This window comes from Urocitellus parryii, chromosome 5 (assembly GCF_045843805.1).
Source record: "Urocitellus parryii isolate mUroPar1 chromosome 5, mUroPar1.hap1, whole genome shotgun sequence".
Taxonomy (NCBI): domain Eukaryota; kingdom Metazoa; phylum Chordata; class Mammalia; order Rodentia; family Sciuridae; genus Urocitellus; species Urocitellus parryii.
In genome coordinates, this window is record NC_135535.1 from 24,463,092 (window position 1) to 24,485,118 (window position 22,027).

The 22,027-nt window shown below is 40.7% G+C and overlaps 1 protein-coding gene across 2 annotated transcripts in view; it reads left to right on the forward strand.

Annotated features, from left to right (window-relative positions):
* Positions 1-388: 388 nt before the first annotated feature.
* The window catches only part of Ntn4 (netrin 4), a 105,181-nt gene continuing 83,542 nt past the window's right edge, over positions 389-22,027 (forward strand). For both annotated transcript variants that reach the window (XM_026398102.2, XM_026398105.2), the window contains exons 1-2: positions 389-945; positions 3,835-4,364. In XM_026398102.2, coding sequence (XP_026253887.2) covers positions 891-945; positions 3,835-4,364 — 585 coding nt within the window. In that variant the 5' untranslated portion in view covers positions 389-890. The remainder of the gene's footprint in view (positions 946-3,834; positions 4,365-22,027) is intronic.

Consider the following 22,027-nt stretch of genomic DNA (forward strand, 5'->3'; position numbering starts at 1 on the left):
TTTTAAGCCCCTCGGCATGCCCTGACCTGATCAAGAGGGAGTCAACTGCTCTCAGGAATGTTCCGGGAGAAGGTGGGAGATTGCTTCCCAGGGGAGGCCTGTGGGTGCTGGAGGACACCAGGGGGGGTCACGCAGGGAGATGCCGGGCGCGAGCCGGGAGGGGCGCCAGGGCAGCTGGGGACCGAGGGGAGGGCGCGCGCCTGGCTGAGGCGGGCGGGACCAGACGGCCGCGGGGGTGGCTGGTCGGGGCGCGGTGGACCCCTCCCCGGGCGGCGACGCGGCGACCCTGCCGCGCGGGCTGCACCGCCCGGGCTGTCAAGCACGGGGGGCGGGCGGGAGGAAGGGGTGGAGGTGCGAGGGGAGGAGGGCTGGCACCGGAGCGCCGCGGTGTCGGTGCAATAAAAATGCATCCCATGGAACTGCCCATGGAGAAGGACGGGACCGAGGCGCGGCAACCAGAGGAGGTGGTAAAAGCGGAGGAGGACGCCCAGGAGGCGGCAGCGGCGGCAGGGACGGCCGGGAAGTGAAAGGTCTCGCAAAGTTCAGCGGCGGCTTCGGGCGCCGAGCCCCAGGCTAGCGGCGGAGAAGCCCTCAGGACCGCTCGGCCGGGCAGCGCGGCCAGGCCGGCTATGGTCCCCGGGTTCCCGCCGCCCCCGAGGTGCCCGGGCCCCGCCAGGCCGGTGCGCGAGGGTCACCCCACCGCCCGGCGCGGCCCCGGCCCACGGCTCCGCGCCACGGGTGCCCACTGACCGAGCCTAGCGCCCCAGGAGGAGGAAGAAATAAAGAGCCCCGGGTTCTCCTGAGGACGGTTGCCGCTTCATCCCACAGCCGGGAGGTCTCGGCTCCCTCCCGCACCCGCCCAGCCCGGCTGCTCCCGGCTGCTCCCGGCCATGGGGAGCTGCGCGCGGCTGCTGCTGCTCTGGGGCTGCTCCGCGGTGGCCGCAGGTGGGTGGTGACGCTGCCGGGCCCCCACCCCCCTTCCCTCGCTCCTTCTATTCCCCAGCTCGAAACTCAGGGGTGCAGGGGGCTGGGCTGGGAGCTCAGAGCTCCGCTCCTGAGGATGAAATGAGTGGCCATGTTCCGCCTCCTTTCCCCGGGGCCCCGCAGTTTCAAATACCATTGATATTTTTTGCAACCGAGATACACTTGCCCTGGGATAACCCGATATCCTGGGTGCGTCCTACTAGAGATACTGCGACCTGGGTTTCTTTCTCGATTTGGTTTGTTAAAAAACTGTTTCTCCACTTTGTGAGGGAACAAAGGACCCAGCTCGCCATCCCCCGGCACTTCATGGCCTGAGGAGTGATGAGGAACGGTGGCCCAGCGACCCTGGGCGCGCGTGGGCCGGGGCGTGTCTCTCCTTGAGAGCGATCACCAACTTCCCCGACCTAGCGCAGGTGACTAGGGAACCAGGTAGGGCCACCTGGGGCGGGGGTGAGTGCCCTCTCCCCGGGGACGGTGACTGGAACGCAGTGGGACTCCGGGTTAGGACGATAGGTGGTGATCACCCTGGTGATTGCACGGAGCTGGCTGGCCGCCCCTGGGGAATTGGTACCCTGGCCGAGGCTCTGCGGGAGGTCGGAGGCGGGTCTGCTCCCTGTCTCGGTAACTGGACAACCGGCAGAGGCGTCGTCAGATGCCCTCTCCCTCCCACTCCTGTCCTGACTTTCTTGGACTGCCCTAGGCCACCGGTTCCCAACTCGCTGTTTCTAAATTCGGGAGCCCCTTCTGCTCCTGTCCCTCCCTCGTGCAGGTCACCTTGTTTCCAGTTAGGCATAAATGCAGCTAGCTGTGCGGGTAAAGAGGAAAGAAAGTGAGGGACCCTCAGCCATCCAGGCTTGCAGGCGAAAGAAAGAGGAGTGTAGGCTATAGAAGAGCACTGATGGATCGCACGCATCTCTTCCCTTAGCTCCTTCCACTCTCCTCCCAGAACCTCTGGGACCTGATAAAATGCAGGCTTTAGAGTCCACACCCCTAAAGCAGTCAGTCAGAGAAGCATCCCCGGTGTACTTGGAGAGTCACTTTTTTAGTAATCTCCAAGTATTTTATTCACTGATTATTATTATTTATTATCAAATCTTTTCTAGACTTATTAATGTAGGGCATTTACAAATTATTTAGCACGCCCCAGGAACTGTTAAAGGTCTGTTCTTTCTTTAATTTTTCTTGCTTATACACCCTTATGTGCACTAACATATGCTCCTCCAACCAAAAGGTGAACTTCAACAAGATTTTCCCTTTTCAAACCATGTTATGGCAAAAACATGCAAGCATTCAAGAGGTTGTAAATAAATATCACAAGGCAAGTGTTTCAAGTCAAAAATACTTGTACAGGCAGTATATGATTTTCCCCTGAAATGCTTTACAGGTGAGTCATAGCACACCGTGTGTTTGTGTGATTCTGGCCACAAGCAACTGTTGCTTCAGCTAATCAGAACAATGGCAAATAGAGCCAGGCATAGTGTACACTTTAATTTGACATTTAGAAAATAATGCCTAAGGAAGCCCTTTATTTTGGTTGCAAGACTACATGGGGCTGATGATTGTCAATCAGCTTTGAAACATCTCCATCTCCTTTTCAGCCAAAGCTGTCATTTGGCTCTCTTCAATACCACAGTGATAACAGTTCAGAAGTGCTCCCTTTTAAGCAGAAACGTTCAATTAGCCAGAATTTGGGGTTTGGTTTCTTTTTCCTTCGTTTCCTCTCTGTTTTAGCTTTTAAAATAGGTGATTTTGCTTAAAAGTATTCATAATTAAAATGACAGACCCAAATTAAAGGATTATGATTTGTAGTCTGGATGTTAATAAGTGGGTAATGTTTATCATTTTAAGTAATTTTGAAACATTAAGGTCTCTTGGACCTTTGGGGGGAAGAGTGTGTTTCTTTAAGAAGGTGTTTTAGTTCACAGTCAATAGTTAAAGATGTGTTAGTGGCTGCCAGAGTGTAAACATTCTCTTGTTAAGCAAACAGGTAACTGCTATGTAACCTGTCATAGGTAGAGGCACTCAAGAGGCAGATAACATGTAAAATAAGCTTTCCTGTCATTTGGCAGTTTGGAGGGTTTTTTCATGGTTATATTTACTTAGTATTAGAAATGGATTTTGCACACTTGCCATCCAGTGGTTTCTGGCTTTGCCTCCCTCAGTGAGGTCCTATTGTATTATTACATGTTTATTAAATATCGCATATTGCTTTTCCTAGGGAATTTATCTTTTCATTGGCTTAAAAATATAAAGAAAGTAGGATTCTGCATTTCCTCCTAAATGCACTCCTTTTATTTAAACATTTATTTTTTAGTTATAGGTGAACACACTACCTTTTTTTATTTTTATGTGGTGCTGAGGATTCAACCCAGTGTCCCACGCATGCTAAGCAAGTGCTCTAGCTCTGAGCCACAACCCCAGCTCCTAAATGCACTTTTATAATAAACATGTTAGATAATTGCTAAGGACTCAAATTATATTTGAAAGACTAGGTGATCTTGGAAGAATGGGTTTGGGGGCTATAATTTCAGTCATGACTTTAAAAAATTATATTTCAAAAATATAGAATATTTATGATACAAAGTTCTCAAAAATATTAGGCCAATATTCTTCATCCCAGTGTTTGCATTTTCCCTCACTCTACATGAAATTTTCTCTTATGTGAATTTTATAACTGAACATAAAAATCAAACACTTGGATACACAAATGTGTAGGTGTACAGACCTATGTTCATGATCAAATCAGCCCATTAGAGAAAGTGTCAAGTTCTTTGGGGATACCTTGGCTGTGGCTGCTGAACCAGGTAGACAGAAGAGCTTTCCTAATGACATGTGCTTTCCCCTCCTTAGGACTGAGTGGAGTAGCTGGAGCCAGTTCCCGCTGTGAAAAAGCCTGCAACCCTCGGATGGGGAATTTGGCCTTAGGGAGAAAACTCTGGGCAGACACCACCTGTGGTCAGAATGCCACTGAACTGTACTGCTTTTACAGCGAGAATGCAGATCTCACTTGCAGGCAGCCCAAATGTGACAAGTGCAATGCTGCCCACCCTCACCTGGCTCATCTGCCATCTGCCATGGCAGACTCGTCCTTCAGGTTCCCCCGCACGTGGTGGCAGTCTGCAGAGAATGTGCACAGAGAAAAGATCCAGTTAGACCTGGAAGCTGAATTCTACTTCACTCACCTAATTATGGTGTTCAAGTCCCCCAGGCCTGCAGCCATGGTGCTGGAACGGTCCCAGGACTTTGGAAAGACATGGAAGCCTTACAAGTACTTTGCCACTAACTGCTCAGCTACGTTTGGCCTGGAAGATGATGTTGTCAAGAAGGGAGCTATCTGCACCTCTAGATACTCCAATCCCTTCCCATGCACTGGAGGAGAGGTAAGGGCACCTGTTTAACTCTACACTGTAAGTAAAGTAAGGTAGAAAAATGTTACCAGCCCACATTTTTTTAAAGCATGAAGCTATACTTGTAGCAACATGAATGAAATTAGAATTTTTCATGAGCTTTATTTGTCATAAATTATTTCCCATCCTTGGATATGGAGGTGTAGTCATTTCCAAGCAGGTTGCCCACTGGCTGTATTTAAGACAGAATTCTAAGATTCTATTTTTTTTTTTTTTCATTTTAAGAAAGAGTAGGCACATGCTCTGCTTTAGAGATCTAAAAGGCTAATGGTTTCTTCAGTTGGCAGGATTACACGTGTTACTGAAGGGGGAAGGAGTTACCAAGACAGCCTGTTCCTGGAGCCCACACTGGTACTTTCCTGATACAGTTAACATAAATAGGAAATAAATAAAAACAAAGCCAACAGAGGAAAAAAAAAATCTGTTGCCCAGAAGGATACTTCTGTGTGACAGTGGAGTTTTACTGTTAAGATTCCAAGAGTACGTGCATAGCAAACAAATGAAGATAGTTTAAGATGTAAGGTTCCTTTGGGGTTTATGGACAACATCTGTTCCAGTTTAGGGAGTTGGGTCTACCCTGGGTTCAAGACCAGCTCATTCACATTGTGCAAAACAGTCTCTTTAGCTCCTGGTCCAATTGTTGCATGGAATATTTTCTCTCTAATATTTTCCTTTCCTAAGGGGGTACTTAGATGCTGCCATATATGTGAAAACATTCAGAGAAAACTGGATAAAAACAGATTAAAGAGAAGAGAGAGGATTATCATTCTAATTCTGAAACATATCATGAATATTCAGAATAAGTAAGTGGTTCTTGACTAGGGGTGATGTCACCTCCATCCATGGATATTAGGACACTTGGCAATGTCTAGAAACATTTGGGAGGGAGGACATTACTGGCTTCAAGTGGTTGGGAGCCAGGGAGGCTGCTAACAATGTGTAAGACAGCATTCCATCCTCTACACCCAACAAAGAATTATCTACCTCAACATGTCAATAATAGGAAGGTTGAGAAAGCAGACCAGGTGTCATACACCCAGAGTACATATTACAATGGCTACAAACACCAAAGCACACATCTAGCAGCCCTTTATATAATTAGTCCCAAACTTCCCGGATGGCTTTATTTAATAAAAATTTATTGAGTTCTGCTGTGTATCAGGCACTGTAGTTGGTGCTGATTCTGCCTTTGGGTTGGTGGGGCACTCTGTTTACCAGGGCCTGATGAAAAGATTGCTCTGGGAACTTCTCCCACTATTCTCCATAAGGGACTTCCAACATGTTGTCCACCTACTTGTTCTTCTGAAGGGACCACAAGAATAGGGCTTCTGGCCCCAGAACCAAGTAGGACCCAGGGCAGGCAGCACACCAATTGTGCCCTTCTTCTTCATGGTCCCTAAGGTTCTCTTAATATTGTAAGCTCCTTTACACCCTATTATGCTGGATGTTTTTAAAGGTATCAGGACAGGAAAGAGATAAGTTCGACTCATTGCTTTCTTATGTGGAGAACACTTTGTGTTGAAAACAAACAAATGGCTTTAACTCTCAGATTGCTTTGGAATTGATCCATGGGCTCCTATCAGCTCCTTCCATCTCAGTGCTACTGGGTCATGTGCATCTATGAAGTAGCAAAAATACAGTTTTAGTAACCAGATGGCAGGCAACACTCCCTTAGCAAATATCACATTGAATTGATTACAGCGCTTTAGCAGTTACTTAGAGGTGATTAAAGTAAGTTACCTGACCTATAGTGGCAACAAAATCTGACTTATTGTCATCAATGTTTGCATCAAATTCCAAGCAAACAGCGATTACAATTTATGTTAGTTATTTCAATGTACAGATGCTGGTTTTATCCAGTTTGTAATTTTTTTTAAGAGAGAGAGAGAGAGAATTTTTTTTTTTTTTTTAGTTTTTGGTGGACACAACATCTTTGTTTGTATGTGGTGCTGAGGATCGAACCGGGCCACATGCCTAGCCCCTGTAAATGTTTTTAATTGCTGCTGTTAATTCAGCAGTCTTATATTTTAGGGCCAAGAAAAACATTAAGTGCAACTTAATTCCCCCTAGAGCATATTTGCAAGTCTACATTAAGTCATAGAATTTCTTCCCTTCAGAGAACAGATTTGTGAACTCATCTTTTTCAGAAAGACTTCCTCCAAGATAATTATAATTATCCTCCCCAGAAAGGACTATAACCTAACTGTCTTCTGTTATTTTAGAATATAAAGTAGTGCTGAGCTACATCATTTTGCAGTTACAACTTTATAGCATCAATCTCTATCTTTGGAAATTCAGTTCTCAGAAAAATAAGCCAATTAATCAATTTTTATTTATTCCTTGTTTATAACAGACCTGTTTCTTCCTGCACTGTAAGTAAGACTTCTTACAACTTCTGTGGGTATTATTCTACTATTCAGGCTAACATAAGTATATCCCAGATATAATTTGTTTCCTGTGTTCATTCAAAAGTACTGTTTTGGCTTTGGGCTTTGAGATCCTCTAGCTTCATGTCTGAAGAACAGATACCTCCATCAACAGAGCTAAAGCAACCAACCTTCTCAAAGAGGACTTTAAAATTATAGGCACAAAAATCCACATAGAAGAGCACTTTCTCTTTTCTTTTCTTTCTTTTTTTTTTTTTTTCTATTTGTAGTGCTGGAGATTGAACCCAGGGACTTGTACATTTCGGCATTGCTCTACCACTAAGCTATACCCCAGCCCCAGATAATTTTTTAAACCAAAGTTAAACACGAACTCCCTAAACTGGTCAGCAGTTTCAAAGAATGGGGTGTGGTTATATCCAAAAACACATCAACTTCCCAGGAGACCAGACTGAGGCTCAAAGGTAAAGTGATTTGCCCAACAATATGCAGTGAGTTATGGGACAGAGCTAGGACTATGTCACACTATTCTGACCTGAAGGCGAATATTTGTTCCATTAAACTACATTCTCCCTCAATTATTGACCACCCCCCAGAACTGCTTTCAGGGAGAGGTATGCACATCTTCCCTTCTCTCAGTCTCACAAAGCCATTTGTTGCTATTCATTTGGATATGACATCAAAATAAAAAAGAATCTGCTGAACGGTTTTCTCCTGAGAAGTAATAAACTTCGAGACATTGGTGATAGTCTAGTATAAAAGGGTCCTGTGGTTGGATTAGGCTGGGAAACACCAACTGGTGTCTTAATCTATTTTCTTTTGCTATAACGAAATACACGAGCTTGGGAAACTTATGAAGAATAAAAGTTTATTTGGCTCATGGTTCTGGAGGCTAGGGAGTCCAAGAGCATACCACCGACATTCAATCTGCATATCTTGGGCTGCATCCTAACAGGGTGGAGGGCATCACATGGTTAGACAGCAAACTTGCTAGCTTGGATCTCTTTCTCTTCTTATAAAGCTACTAACTCAGTCATCTTCACATAATTCTAATTACCTCCCGAAGTCCTCTTCTCCAAATACCATCAACATATGAATCTGGGGATTAAGTTACCAACACATGAACTTTTGGGGTATACATTCAAATCATAGCAACTGAGTTTAACGAAGTTAAACGTTTATAAATACACAAATATTCTTATGATTTACCCTGTACCCCCAAGTGAAAGAAATAGAGTGTGGAATTCCCAAACTTGTTTGGCCATGGGACCCTCTTTTTGCCAAACCCCAGTTAACTTTCAGAGCTCTAGAAAACCACAGAGCACAATGTGGAAAATTCTGCAATGGAGGCATTAAGTGCTCCCAAAGCCTTGGCATAAGGAAAAGACAGCTTGGGCTTGGCAGGGTTTTACTTCCAGACTCTGTCACTTGGGGGCTTAGTCTCCAATTTAGGTGAAGCAGTAGGTAATAATAACCTTGAAGCTAAAGATAATGGATTCATGAGGCTCTTTCAGGATGCAAAGAAGCACCCTGAGATCACCACAGGGTACAGAAAATACAGGAAATTGGGGAGATTCAGAAAACCATTTTAGGCCCCACACAGTCAGGACTTATGGAACTGGAATTTCCATTATCATTCAAAAAACTGCATCTGTTCCAGGGACCAAAAGCAACTCTAAAGTGATATAGGTATCATCTTGTTGAAAGTGAGCTTCATTCACTCCCTGCTTTCATTAACTCACTATTACAAGCACTCAATCAACCTCTTCTCCAGGGTATGAGAAATATATAACATTCAAAAGGAGGACGATAAGGTCAGAGGCGGCAGTGAGAGAAGTCAAGAGAGGAGGGAGTAGCTGGCCTCCAAGTAATCCTTGAACAGATAAGGATTGTTAAAGAGGGTAAGGGATCTGTCAGTCTTATTTGCCTCTGCTACCCAGCACTGAGCACATGACTTGGATCACATAGGCAATCAAATATGCAACTGAATGAAACTATGGGTGGATGATATGAAAAGAAAGGACAGAGAGGGAGAAATGAATAGGTCTAGGGCAGGGGATGAGGTTCAGAAATCCCAATTAATTGGAAAAGCTGAGTTGGTAGTAATATCAGATAAGCTATGGTTTAGGGCAGGGCAATTAGTAAGGGATCTTAAATGATGTTTATTCACCCATTCAAATAATTTTTGAGTTATTTTTTCAGATCCCACTCCAGGTTCTAGGGATATAGCAGTAAACCGAACATAAACATCCCTGTCTTGATAAAACTTACATTCTTCATGGGGAGATATAGGAAGATAGAGAAAAAAAATGAAATATACTGTGTGCAAGATTGTGATAAATGATGAGGGGGGAATGAAACAGGGAAGGGGATGGGAATGCCAGCAGGGGATAGTTTACCATTTTAAATATATACTGAAGGATTTGTGTTTGACAGAATAGTGACATGAACTTGGAGTTCCTGCCAAGTTTTCATGAGTGAATAATATCTATAAGTAAGGGTTACATTTCTTTTAACCTATAGATATGGGAAAATTAAGTTGGATATAACTTAACATGAGATACAGTGGTCCAACTCAATTTTGCTAGTGTTTACTAATGAGCAGAATCGGTGTTGCTAGTGTGTCTTAGAATAAGAGCATATGAAAAGGAATCTAAATGTCATCCATGGAAAAGAAGATTACTCATGAGTAATCTGAGGCCTAAAGAGAGTGTAAATGACTTGTCTATAGTTACTTAACTGAAGTCTTCATTTTCTGAATTCCAGCCCAGTGCTATTTCCATTAAGCATACTAAGTGGAAATTTCTTTGCGCCAAGGCAATTAAGATGGAAGATACAAAAACTACATACGTTCCTTTCTTTCACAGTCCTTACAACCTGCTGAGTAAAAGAGTAAACATCATAATTTATGGGCTGATTTATTAAATAATATGAGAGTAGACATGATGAATACTCCAAATGTTGTATGGATAATATGCCTCTCAAGATCCAAGCATTTATTAGTCTCTGTGTTTCAGTCTGGCACAAGTATGCAGAAAATGGAAAACAGCTTAATCAGGTTTATACATATGTGTATATGTTAAATTATACTTAGAATTTTTAAAACTTAAAAGATAAAGAGTAGGAATGCTTTCTAAGCACCACTCTTTGGTTAACTACTCATTTTCTTTGGTTCCTGGAGTGGGGCTACAGCAACAGTTAAAAGTCATGACATGACTGGTATCTGCTGACGCCTTCCCACGTGTCTGGTAGGATGCACTGCACCCTTCTCCTCACAGGACCCTCACTGGTTAGGGAGCAACATTAACTCCATGTTACAGAAAAAAGGAAGGGAAACAGTGATTGAGAGTAATTCAGAGTTAAATAAGCAATGAGCTTTGGGATAAGGAACTACATGGAAATTATTTATATGATTAGGCTTTATTATAACCACAAACTGCAAAAGAAAGAAAAAAAAAAGAAAACCTAAATTGCTCTGGTGATGGTTTTGAGTTGTATATGCTTATAGTTTAATTGATAATTTGTGATAAAGCTGCATGTATTTTTTATAATAAAGTTAATATTTTCTTACATTAGTGAAGACAGTGTACACTTAATGATACCTGATATTGTTTAAAATAAGCTACATGATAATGAATGTGCAGTTCTTTAGAAACATTTAGCATGCTTTTTGATTGGCTTGTATTCTGAGGGAAGAGGAATTAATACTTTTCATCAAGCCAGTAACTGCTTTAAGTAGTTTTCTAAGTTAGCTATATCAATGTATCATCTTGAAACATAGTCTCAGATATAATTTTGTTGAATTTACTTGAAAATGAAAATGTTGTGTATACTTATATATTTTGATTAAACATACCACAGTGCTATTTCCTTTCTTTAGGGATGGGGCTTAAGATTTATAGCAGCCTATTTAAAAAAAAAATGCCTTTAGTTTAAATAAAACCCATGTGGCTATTAGTTAAGATTATTTAAAGAACGTATATAAAAAACGAGAACAAACCCAGATGCCCAATCAATAAATAGCTTGGTTTATTGATTTCAAAGGGTGGATCTTTCCACCAACAAAATAATTTCCTTGCTAGCTATTTTGAAAAATGTCTTTTTAGCATTTATTTGCTTTGCATTTTGGTCTATTTGATGGTTTTACTTTGCCAATATTTGGTTAAAATAATCTGGAAACTTTAGGAAATTAGGTGATAAAATGTTGAATTATTGTAATGACTCATTGAAAAACTAAAGCCTGACAATGAAGAACAGATGAGGAGCGGGCACTTGGAAGTCAGGTCTATATGGGCATATGAGGCAGCTCCAAGGAATGGAGAACCCCAGAAACCAGGATAGGGGTTCTAAGGATGAGGCTCTGGAAGATGAGGAGGATGAATCAGGTCAGATGATGTGGAAGTGATTGCCTGTGGTCAGTAATCTTAAGTGTCTGAAAATTCAGGGAGGATGATCTCTCTCTACTCTGTACACCATGCAGCTCACACATAGCTATTCTGCCATGTCTCCTATGTCTTCTGCTCCCACACTGTTCACTCCTTGAGGGACACTGTCCTCCTTGAATTTGCTCTGTGGCTTCCAGCCCCCCCACAACTTCTGTACCCAGTACAGATCCCTATAAGGAGTAAATGTCCTAAATACATTTGTTGAATTATATGAAAGTAACTATAAAATAATAATGCTGTTTATTAACTGTATTGAATGTTACTCTACTAAGTACTGATCCTTAAGTGTGAGCTGCCTTTTAGATATTCAATGGGAGATACTGAGGAGACAGTTCGATCTGTAAGATTAGAGTCCAGAGAAGTCTGGACCAAGTACATAAATTTGGGAGTCATCAGTGTAGAGATGTTATTTAAAGCTATGAAACTGGATGAGATCATGCAAGGAGTGGGTGTGGATAGAAAAGAGGAAGGTCTGAAAACTGAGCCCAGAGGGGATTAAACTTTGTCCATTGAGGCTGCCATTTCTGAAAAACACTTTTGAAAATCCCAAGGCATATACAAAAACCAGTTTTATTAATTCATGGGTCCAACTGTTACTTAACTAAGCAACATATTGTGAATTGGATACCATTAAATTACCACAGTCAGAATGGTGGGTGTAAATTCTAAAATGACAAGTGAGAGAGAAGTTGGGAGGAGCAACCTTAGGTTTTCAAAAGAGGAAGCAAAACCAGCCAAGAGAATGGAAACCATTACTTGATAACCAATGAGGATAGAAAAGGGAAGGAGAATCATAGTTAGAATGCTAGATTGGAGGAAGAAGTCTTTGAAAACACCATGCTGAAAGAGGAATGCTAATTTCAGGGACCTGCAGCTGTCAAGGGTCTCATATTGTATTCATCTTGATTCATCCAAATTTTCGTCCTTCTTTTGACTCTTAAAATTCCAGTCACAGGAGCAGATTTTTGGAATGTTCCTGGGCCATCACTGTTTGGGAAATTAAGTTAAAACGGCATTGTACACATTTTTCTGCTTAATGTGTTGTAAAATTTGATTTGCAGAATGTGATGTTGAAGGGCATCTACCTAAGGCATAGGGACTAGACAATTAATCCTATTTAAGTAGAAGTGTTTACATTTTCAGAATTTCAATTCACATGCAGATTTTAAAAAACAACTTTATGAATGTTTAAATTAATGTTGAATATATTGATGTTGAATTGCCCTGTTAAGGAGAACAGAAAACCAACACTTAAAGCTTCCTTTAGAATGTGCCAGTTTCTATGCTGGGCATTTTGCATGCATCTCATTTTATCTCTAGGACACAAATTCTTTCCCTGGATGATTTCTCTCGCTAATGAGCAAAAAAGCAAAACATCACTCTTCTTCCTATATCCTATTTCTCTCTTGCTCACTTTCCTGCAACTGGCAGAAGTCTTCTCAGGCCTCGACAATGTTTGCTGATGTTGCTTTATATCTCATAATCACAGATCCTAAGACAAAAAAGTAATTATGAAAAATATTCAAATGCTTTCTACATGACATCATGTTCATTTGTGCTAACATTGTGTCTCTTGGCTGCTACTGAAAAAAGGCTTCTCTGTTTTAAAATGAATTGAAAAGAGAAAATGTGATCACTCTCTTGTACTGCTTAGTCTACTTTATTGATTCCTACGTTTCTCTCATATTTTATGTCCCCTCACCCCACCTCTACCTCCAAATAATAACTAAAGGGAGGGCTGAGGTATGTGGTTCAGTGGTAGAGCACACCCTGGATTCAGTCCCCAGCACTAATAAATAAATATGAAAAGCAAAGCTAAAGGTAAATGACGGACACCTCAAACCAGGGCTACATCGGAAGAGATAGGCATTGCTCTCCATAACCCTCTCCTTTTTTTTGTTTCCCTCCTAACACACCCACGGTGTGCAAAACTCACCCTTTTGTAACAACAGTTCTTTCTGTAATGACTGTCAAACTTCAGAAGAAAATCCAGCCACTGGAAGGTCCTTCCTGAGGAAAGGGGTTGTAATGCAAAGATACAGTTTTGCAAAGACAAAACACAGGTGAGCCAGGTGCAGTGGTGCATGCCTGTAATCCCAGCGGCTCAGTGGCCGAGTACCCCTGAGTTCACCATCCCATGTGCTCTATTAATTCCTGTTTTTTTCTTCTAGCCATTTTTCTTTCTGGTTTTCGCTTCTAGTTATGTCACAGTAGACTACTGATTTTCTCTTCTCAGCTCCTATTTATCTACTTCTGTTTGTCTACTAAACCTGGCCCCTTGGTTTTCTCTCTAGAATCTTCCAACAGTTCTTTCAATTCCATTGGCGCCCTTGCTCCTTTAGTTGGACAGTGGAGCTCTTTGGGGGGAAATAACACAATTGTACTAAGAGATTCCTCTACAAGTCTATGTTTTCCCACTGTAAATTTGGCCCTCAAACTTCCCACAGAAATCCTTTTTTCCTCAGCCCTTTCCTGCAATGATCCTTTTCCATGTTTTCCTCCTCTAAGACCCTTCTCAGTCCCTACTCACTCTCAGCTAAAGAACTCGCCTGTCTCACAGAAGAAATAAAACCTGTAAAAAACCGCATCACTATCCAACATAGAGAAGCCCATCAAGAAGAAAAACTGTTATTCTCAATTTCTTTTTTTTTTTAAGAGAGAGAGAGAGAGAGAGAGAGAGAGAGAGAGAGAGAGAGAGAGAGAGAGAGAATTTTAATATTTTTTATTTTTTGGTGGATACAACATCTTTGTATGTGGTGCTGAGGATCGAAGCCCGGCCGCAAGCATGCCAGGCGAGCGTGCCGCATAGCCGCATCCCCAGCCCAATTCCCAATTTCTTTCTCTCCTCCAACTAGCTTCTAATATTCAGCAGGTCTTAACCCACTCTGCTTCTCAAGTGTCTCTTGAGTGTGTGGGCTTCTACCCTAGTGCAGACCAGCCTTTCATTTCGTCTGAACAGGGGATTACAATGTGTCCTGTGTCTTCTCTCTGTTCTGTTTTACTCACTCTCAGTCTGTTCTCTACATTGCACTTGGATCTTTTTAGATGCAAAATGTCACTTCCTGGAGGAGAATTAGTCCCTTACTAAGTCCCTCCTGGTTCATCTCTCACCATTGTCTCCTAGGTTCTAGTTTCCAGCTATGTCTGTGGAATTACTGATATCACTCCAAGGTGCCAAGCTCTCTCTCACCCTCTGACTCGTGGTTCCTTGGCTTGAGAGACTCTTCTCTTCCAATCCCTTCTCCCAGGTTCTTTCACTTAGCTAAGGTATGACTCAAATATTTTTTGGATGGATGAATGGATGGATGTTTGGGTGGATAGATGGATGGATAAATGACTAGATGATTCCTATTCATCCTTGGGGCCTTTGCTTAAACTTCACCTCTTACCAAAATTATGAGTTAGGCGAACCATGCATGTGCATCACATATGTGCACCCATAGTACCCTATGTTCACCTCTATCATAGCATTTATCCCCTCTTTAGTGAGCTCCTTAAGGAGGTGCAGACCACACCTTGAGAAAAACGATCTTGGCTTCTAATATGCTATGTGACATACTAAATAGAAGGAATCAAATAAATGCACTCTGAGGCATCACCATTGTTATTATTATTATTGATGACAACTTTTCATTGCTTTTTTGTGATTTAAAGCACTTTTATGGCAGAGTATCAGATATTCAGTCACAACAAATAGTATGCTGGAGAGACAGTCTGTCAAGTGTCTCATAAACCAGAATGACAGATTCTTAGGCAGACAATTGATGCATATAATGACATCATGAATCCCATCCTCTGCAAACCCAAAGCACAGGCTCTATCCCTAATCTGAGAGGCCTGGCTCAAAGGGCTGCTGTTTGGATGAAAGGCACAAATCTTTCATCACCTCTTTGAAAACAGCATAAGGAGCATATAAAGATTCACTCAGGGATTCACTTAATTTTTCATCAATATCATGGAGTGATTGGGAAGGGTGCTTTGTTCGGTACTTCTGCAGGGTTGCAAGCCCTGCTCCTTGCCATGGTGCTGCACTGGCTATAAGAGTGGTTGTTTTGTGATTCTGAAAAACAATTGCTTATGACCCTATCTCTCGACAGAATTGTGATGGTATTTGATTCTCTCAGATAAACTGCCAAGCCTGTTACTCTCTCTCCTAAAGAACTGCTATTTCAAGTAAGCCAAATCTAACTTGCTTTTCTAGAGTTTGGAGGAGAAACTAGTTGTGGAGAAACTTTCTTAGGAGAAGGAGGTTTATATCATTTTCTTTGCCAAAATATGCAACAATTTTTTTTTTGCAAAAAAAAATTCTAAGCTATGTCTTTTCCCTATTACCTGCATTCCATTACAGTATATTCCTGTTTTTAAGGAGTTCACAGTCTGATTGGGACTTTTAAAATCGCTGTCTCTTAAAGGATGGATTACACTTAAAAATTGGAGAAGGGAATTCCAAGGAAAGTGCACGTGAATAAGGAAGGTCAAGCTTCAGAATGTTTGGAGAGTGTGGTGTGGTGGGTGTTGTGGAAGAGAGAGGCACAGGAGATGAGCTGACCCTGGAGGCTCAAGGTCTGTGGGAAGTGGAGATCCATCAACAGTTCTTTTGAGTGGGGATAACAAAATGGTAGGGGTCAGTGTGAAATATCCTTGGGCAAAACTTATGAGATAATAATGGTATAAATTTATCTTTTCAAAAATCAGCTGTACTACCTACCACTAGAGAGGTGTGACTTATTAAGTGGTCATGAGAAAATAACCTGAGGGTAGTATTGACTGATTGCAATATGGGTCAACAATACATCATGACTGCCAAAAAAGCTAATGCACAACATGAGCCAAACAATGTTCTAAACAAAGGAGAAAATAGTCCTCCTGTCCTCTGTTTCATTCAATGCATTGCTAGAATATTATGCTCAGATCAAGATATTCCTATTTGGAGAAAGCTGAGCAGAATTGGTGAGATCAATTAGGAGCCTTGTTATATAATGAACAATTAACTTGGGATATTTTGCCTATGAGAGAGGATTTATGGATGTTCAGGAATTGCTAGCATTCTTTAGATGTTTGAAGAGGGATTAAATGGACTCTGATGCTTTTCAGAAGGCAAGAGTATGACCATAGAAAGACTTTCTTAAAATCTGGATGTGTCCAAAGGCAAGTGAACTCTCTCCATTTTCTTGTTCCATGAAATGTTTCAGCAAAGGCCAAATGAGAAATGTTATAGAAAGAATCATGTGCTGAATCAGAGGTTTGTCTCAGGACCTCTCATGTCCCATTCAACTCTGAATGCATACAATCTGACTTAAGAAAATCCTTTACATCCAGCTATTCCAATAGCTGAGAGCTGTGTTAGGTACTGCAGAGCCAGGTCAGTTAGTCTTTCTGCTAGCCAAGCAGGCACCCTCAGATGTGGGGTAACTACATAGAGGAGATCATATTTCTTGCTATTTTGCAAAAGGAGCTTCTCTTCTTCATGAACAAACATAAGGAAGTCCCTTAAGTGCCCCACCTACCAGGTCCCTACTTTCCAAATCTCTACTTTGTATTCATGGATGACATTTTATCCATATTTTGTAATATTGCCAGATGCCATGTGGCAGTATGAGGATGGGAGTTGGACTTCTGGTCCATCCAGTTTCTGGCAGTTCTGGCTCTTACATGAGTTCTCCACATCCATTACAGCGGCTCAGTTCCAGCTCGCACTTGAACCTCAATGCAGCCTAAGGGGCTGGCTTTTTATTCTAGAAACATTAGGATCTTCATTTTTAAATTGAGTCACTGTGAGAAAGACTAAGATAAGGCACATATTTTAAAAATATATTTTGTATTTTTTAGTTATAGATAAACACAATATCTTTTGTTTCCTTATTTTTATGTGGTGCTGAAGATCAAACCCAGTGCCTCACATGCGCGAGGCATGCACTCTGCCACTGAGTCACAACCCCAGCCCAGATAAGGCACATATTTTATAAATGCAAAGTGCCATGTAAGTGCTAATTAATATTGTAATTCTATTATGTTATTAATGAAGATGACATTTGGGGCTAGTTCATGTATTCATCCAGTAAATATGTGGGGGTTATCTATGTGTCTACCACTGTACCAGGCTCTGGCGATATAACAGTAAATGAAATAGACCTAAAATGCATTCTAAAGCTCACACAGTTGACCCACAGTACATTTTTGGAACATGAAACAGTTGTAAGTTAGACACTTCTTGTACTAACTTTGGTTGTCTGTCCATGTTTCTAAGAGCACCAAAGAGCTACCTTTTTTATTTAGCCTTTTCAGACACAGATTTAGTTAGAGAACAGAATCAATCTAAGTCAATAATATTATATAAAGAATTACATAGTTTTTGGGGCTTGGGTTGTGGCTCAGAGGTAGAGCGCTCGCCTAGCACACCCGAGGCCTTGGGTTCAATCCTCAGCACCACATAAAAATAAATAAATAAATAAAGGTATTGTGTCCAACTACAACTAAAAAATAGTTTAAAAATTACATAGTTTGTATTAAAGCAGTGGACCAGCCATCTTAGGCAGTAGCAGATTTAGAGAAAAATGAAAAAAAAAAAATCAGATGTAAAACGACAATACATGTCTCTACAATCCCTATTTAGGTCAACCTATCTATTGTGACTTTACAGATTCTTTCGATATTATATTATGAATGCCAAGTACAAGATAAGGAACTAAGCTTCTAAAGATATTCTTAGATGGCGGTGTTTCCCTAAGATAAAAGTATGAGCTTAAAGTAAAATGTCTTATCAAAACTGAAAGAAATGTATCCACCTACATCTTGTTGGTATTTCAGATTCATGAAGGAATTTCCAGGTGATTCTATTAAGAGGTTGCTCTGTAGTGAACTTGGAGAGAGCAAGGGAGTTAGGTGCTGGGCCCTCCTTTGGGTTCCCTATCTGGACTCGCCTTGTTCTTTTGTTAAGTGTAGATACTCTGTGGTTTGTCATTAAGATTTATGGACTTTTAAAATAAAATGCTTTTCAAAATCTCTCTTAAGGCCCTGTTCAAATTAGTCAGGGATTTATAACATGTTTAAAAGATTATCAATTTGAAATACTGTAACCAGAACTCACACACCTGTTTTCCAAGAACTTTATAAAACACACACCAGGCACAGGTAGAAGGAGTTCAGTGAAGAATTATTTCTGCTTCTTTTTAGTTCTCCTCCTCCTTTAAAAGCCAACTTCATAAAGAATTTAGTTACTTAGAGATGGCCTGGCAGGTGCTGTGAGGATAGCCGATGGAGCAGGCCCTGGCTACAGGTTGCTATGTTACACGTGGATCTGGCCCCTGGTGCTGTCATCCTCAGAGCCCATTTTAGTCTCCTGGTCAGCTTCCAGTCAGTCACCTTCATCACTTCATCTGAGTAGGAGACAGGGAACTGATTCTGTAACTACTAGATATTTAGACTACTGCTGCCTTCCCACACCTCCACCCGTTACCTCAGTCTCATTGGCCAGTCTGCCTGTCCATTTAGTTGGCATGTGACCAGAGCTATTATTTTCTCATGATCTAAATAACACAGTGACAGATGATATGGAAATATGTAGAGGATATCATTACACTGTAATTTACATGTAGAAGTTGAATCTTTCCTCCCTTCCTCGCCTCCCAAGATAATGGCATTAGAGCTTCAGTCTTCCAGCCGTGTCTTACCAGGACTGGAAGTAATTGCCCAAGAGGCTACATAAACCAGTGCATCTAAAAACAACACATTTTCCCCCCCTCACGCCATTATCTCCAATAAGTCAGCTCCATTTCTTCCCAAATAGCTTCCCAAATATTGAGAGTCTTTAAAAAATCGGAATATATTTCTTAGGCTATCGAAAAACCTTTGAGATTCAAGCGGATTAAAAAGAATAAAATTGGGGCTGGGGTTGTGGATCAGTGGTAGTGCTCATCTTGCATGGCTGAGGCACTGGGTTTGATCCTCAGCTCCACATAAAAATAAATAAATAAATAAATAAAATAAAGATATTGTGTCCATCTAAAACTAAAAAAAAATTTTTTTTAAAAGAATAAAATTGGAAAAAAGAAACATTCAGAAATGTTTAACATCATAAAGGAAACAATAGCTAGAAAATATTGTCATCAGTAGCTTATGCATGTAAATAAAGTACATTTGCCTCTCAGCCAGAGTGGTACTGGTCAAGAAACCATGGGATATGAGACACGTTAGTAAAAGTTAAGTTGATGACTGCCTTTAAATACTTGAAGGACTTCCATATTGAAGACAAAATAGAATTATTCTGTAGAGCTCCCAGGCCAGTGTTAGAAGGCATAGGGGACAGAGCCTAGCTTTATGCCAAAGAACTCTTTTGATAATTAGAACTATCTAGAAATTAATCATGCTGCTTGATGGAGGTTTAGGATCTTGTGGAACACAGATAGGACTCAGCTACTATAGAGAAACTTCTTGCACTCAGAACTTTGGGTTAAATAGCCTTATGTTCTCTTTTGGTTCCTAAAGATATTTTGTGTTGTGTCTCATACCACTTTTGATAGAGCTTAATTTTCAAGAATTAGGGGAAAACTTAAATATCTTATCTATAACTGATTTTTGTTACTCAGTTTTGTACCTACAGTACTCAGCATAGTGACTCCCAAAAAGTAGTTCTTCAATTAAATGATGGTTGAATTAATAAATTATTCCTCTATTTTTTTAAACTTTATTTAATTTATTTATTTTTATGAGGTGCTGAGGATTGAACCCAGAGCCTTGCACATGCGGGGCAAGCGCTCTACCACTGAGCCATAACCCCAGCCCCAAATTATTCCTCTATTAAAAGGCTTAATAACACATAGACCTAGGATTTTTATCTTATTTGATCATGGTTTTGCTATCATTTGAAAATAAACATGGCTCTAATGATGGGAGACATAATCAGAATTTATACCAAGTACAATCTATTCAGGTTTGAAGTATCTTTTTTATAACCAAAATGTGTTAGAAAGAAACATTTTTATTTATTATTTTGTTCTCTCTCTCTCTCTCTCTCTCTCTCTCTCTCTCTCTCTCTGTGTGTGTGTTTGTGTGTGTGTGTGTGGTGTGCTGGGGAATCAAACCCAGGGCCTCACACTTGTTAAACCTATGCTCTACCATTGAGCTACATCCCCAGCCCAAGAAAGAAATATTTTTAGAGGCAAGAATAATTAAATTTGTTAGCCAGTTTTTCTTGTGAATCTAGAATTTCTATCGTGAGCTTTCTTATCCAGTAAGCCCAATGGCTTCTTAGCAGAAGACAATGTAGACTAATTTTATAGTATTTACTGTTTTCTATCTTTATGAATCATATGAATTAGATCTATTAGACCTTTTTCAGTCAAACTGATTGTACTTCATGCATGTAGGGCAAAGTAGAGAAAATACCTGTGTTTTACTTTTAAAAGACTGATTGCTGGTCTTTAGTTCTATTAGTTTTTCCTCCTAATTCAGCTTTCAGTTCTCTTCCTTAATTCAACTCTTGAAACTAATCCTCATACTTCAGGCTGGAACTTAATGGTAAAAGATATGTGAGATTAATCTCCACTGGGAAAACTTTTCATAGTGGTAATTAATACTTCTCCCCAAGGTCTCCTACATGTAAAGGACAAAGTGGCCCTATCCTACCTACCACTACAGTAACAGCAAATATTTGTCTGTGGCTTAGGGCAAGTTGGGAGGTCCCTTTGAAAACTGTTTGTTTGGTAGCCAGGATCTCCCCACCAGGTAACAGTGTTTAAAGCTTGATCTTTTTTTTTTTTTAAACCTTAATCAGGACTTTTGGTTGCTGCTGATAAAGTCTCTTGAATGAAAAATTGAAAGCACATTCTACTGTAAGTTTGCATTATGGAAATTCCCCAAAGACAAACAAATATTTAATAAGAAAGCTAGTTTTAATGTCGAAATATATTTGACAACTATATATGGCACTCTGGTAAAATGTTAATTTTTAAATTTCATATTTATTTACTTATTTACACATAATTATATATGATATATACATTAAATTATTTATGTGAATGAATGTGTGTGTGTGTGTGTGTGTGTGTGTGTGTGTGTGTGTGTGTGTGTATCTCACTGGGTCCTCAGAAAGCCTTAGTAGTGGGGTAAGTTAGTCCTAGAATAAAGGATACATTGAATTCATACTAAAACAAATGTAAAACAATCCCCCAAAAGACTAAACTGATCCCAAGTAAATTAATTGCATGTCAGAACAAAGTCTAAGCCTTGTAAGAGAAATACATCAAAACCCAGTAAGCAACATAAAATTTGCAGTATCTAATGTCCATTCAAAAATCACCAGGTGGGCTGAGATTGTGGCTCAGTGATGGAGCGCTCACCTAGCATGTGTAGGGCCCTGGGTTCAATCCTCAGCACCACATAAAAATGAATGAATGGGATAAAGATATTGTGCCCAACTACAACTAAAAAATAAATATTTTTTTAAAAAAAACCACCAGGTATGAAAATATGACTCCTACACAGCAGAAAATTCAGTTAATAAAAATGTATCTATAAATGACACAGCTGGCAATGCTGGCTGACAAAGGCTCTGGGCAGCTATTAGAAATATTCCATATATTTCAGAAAACATGAACATGTTGAAAGAGAAATGGAATATATGAAAAAGATCAAGAAAAAAACTTCTAAATATGAAAAACTCAATTTATGAAGTGAAAAGTATACTACAAGAGATTAACAGCGGATTAGATAGTGCAGAAGAAAAGCTGGTGAGCTTGAAGGCCTAACAATTAGAAATTATAAATTGGTGAAGCACAGGAGAAAAAAGGATTAAGTAGAAAGAATTATC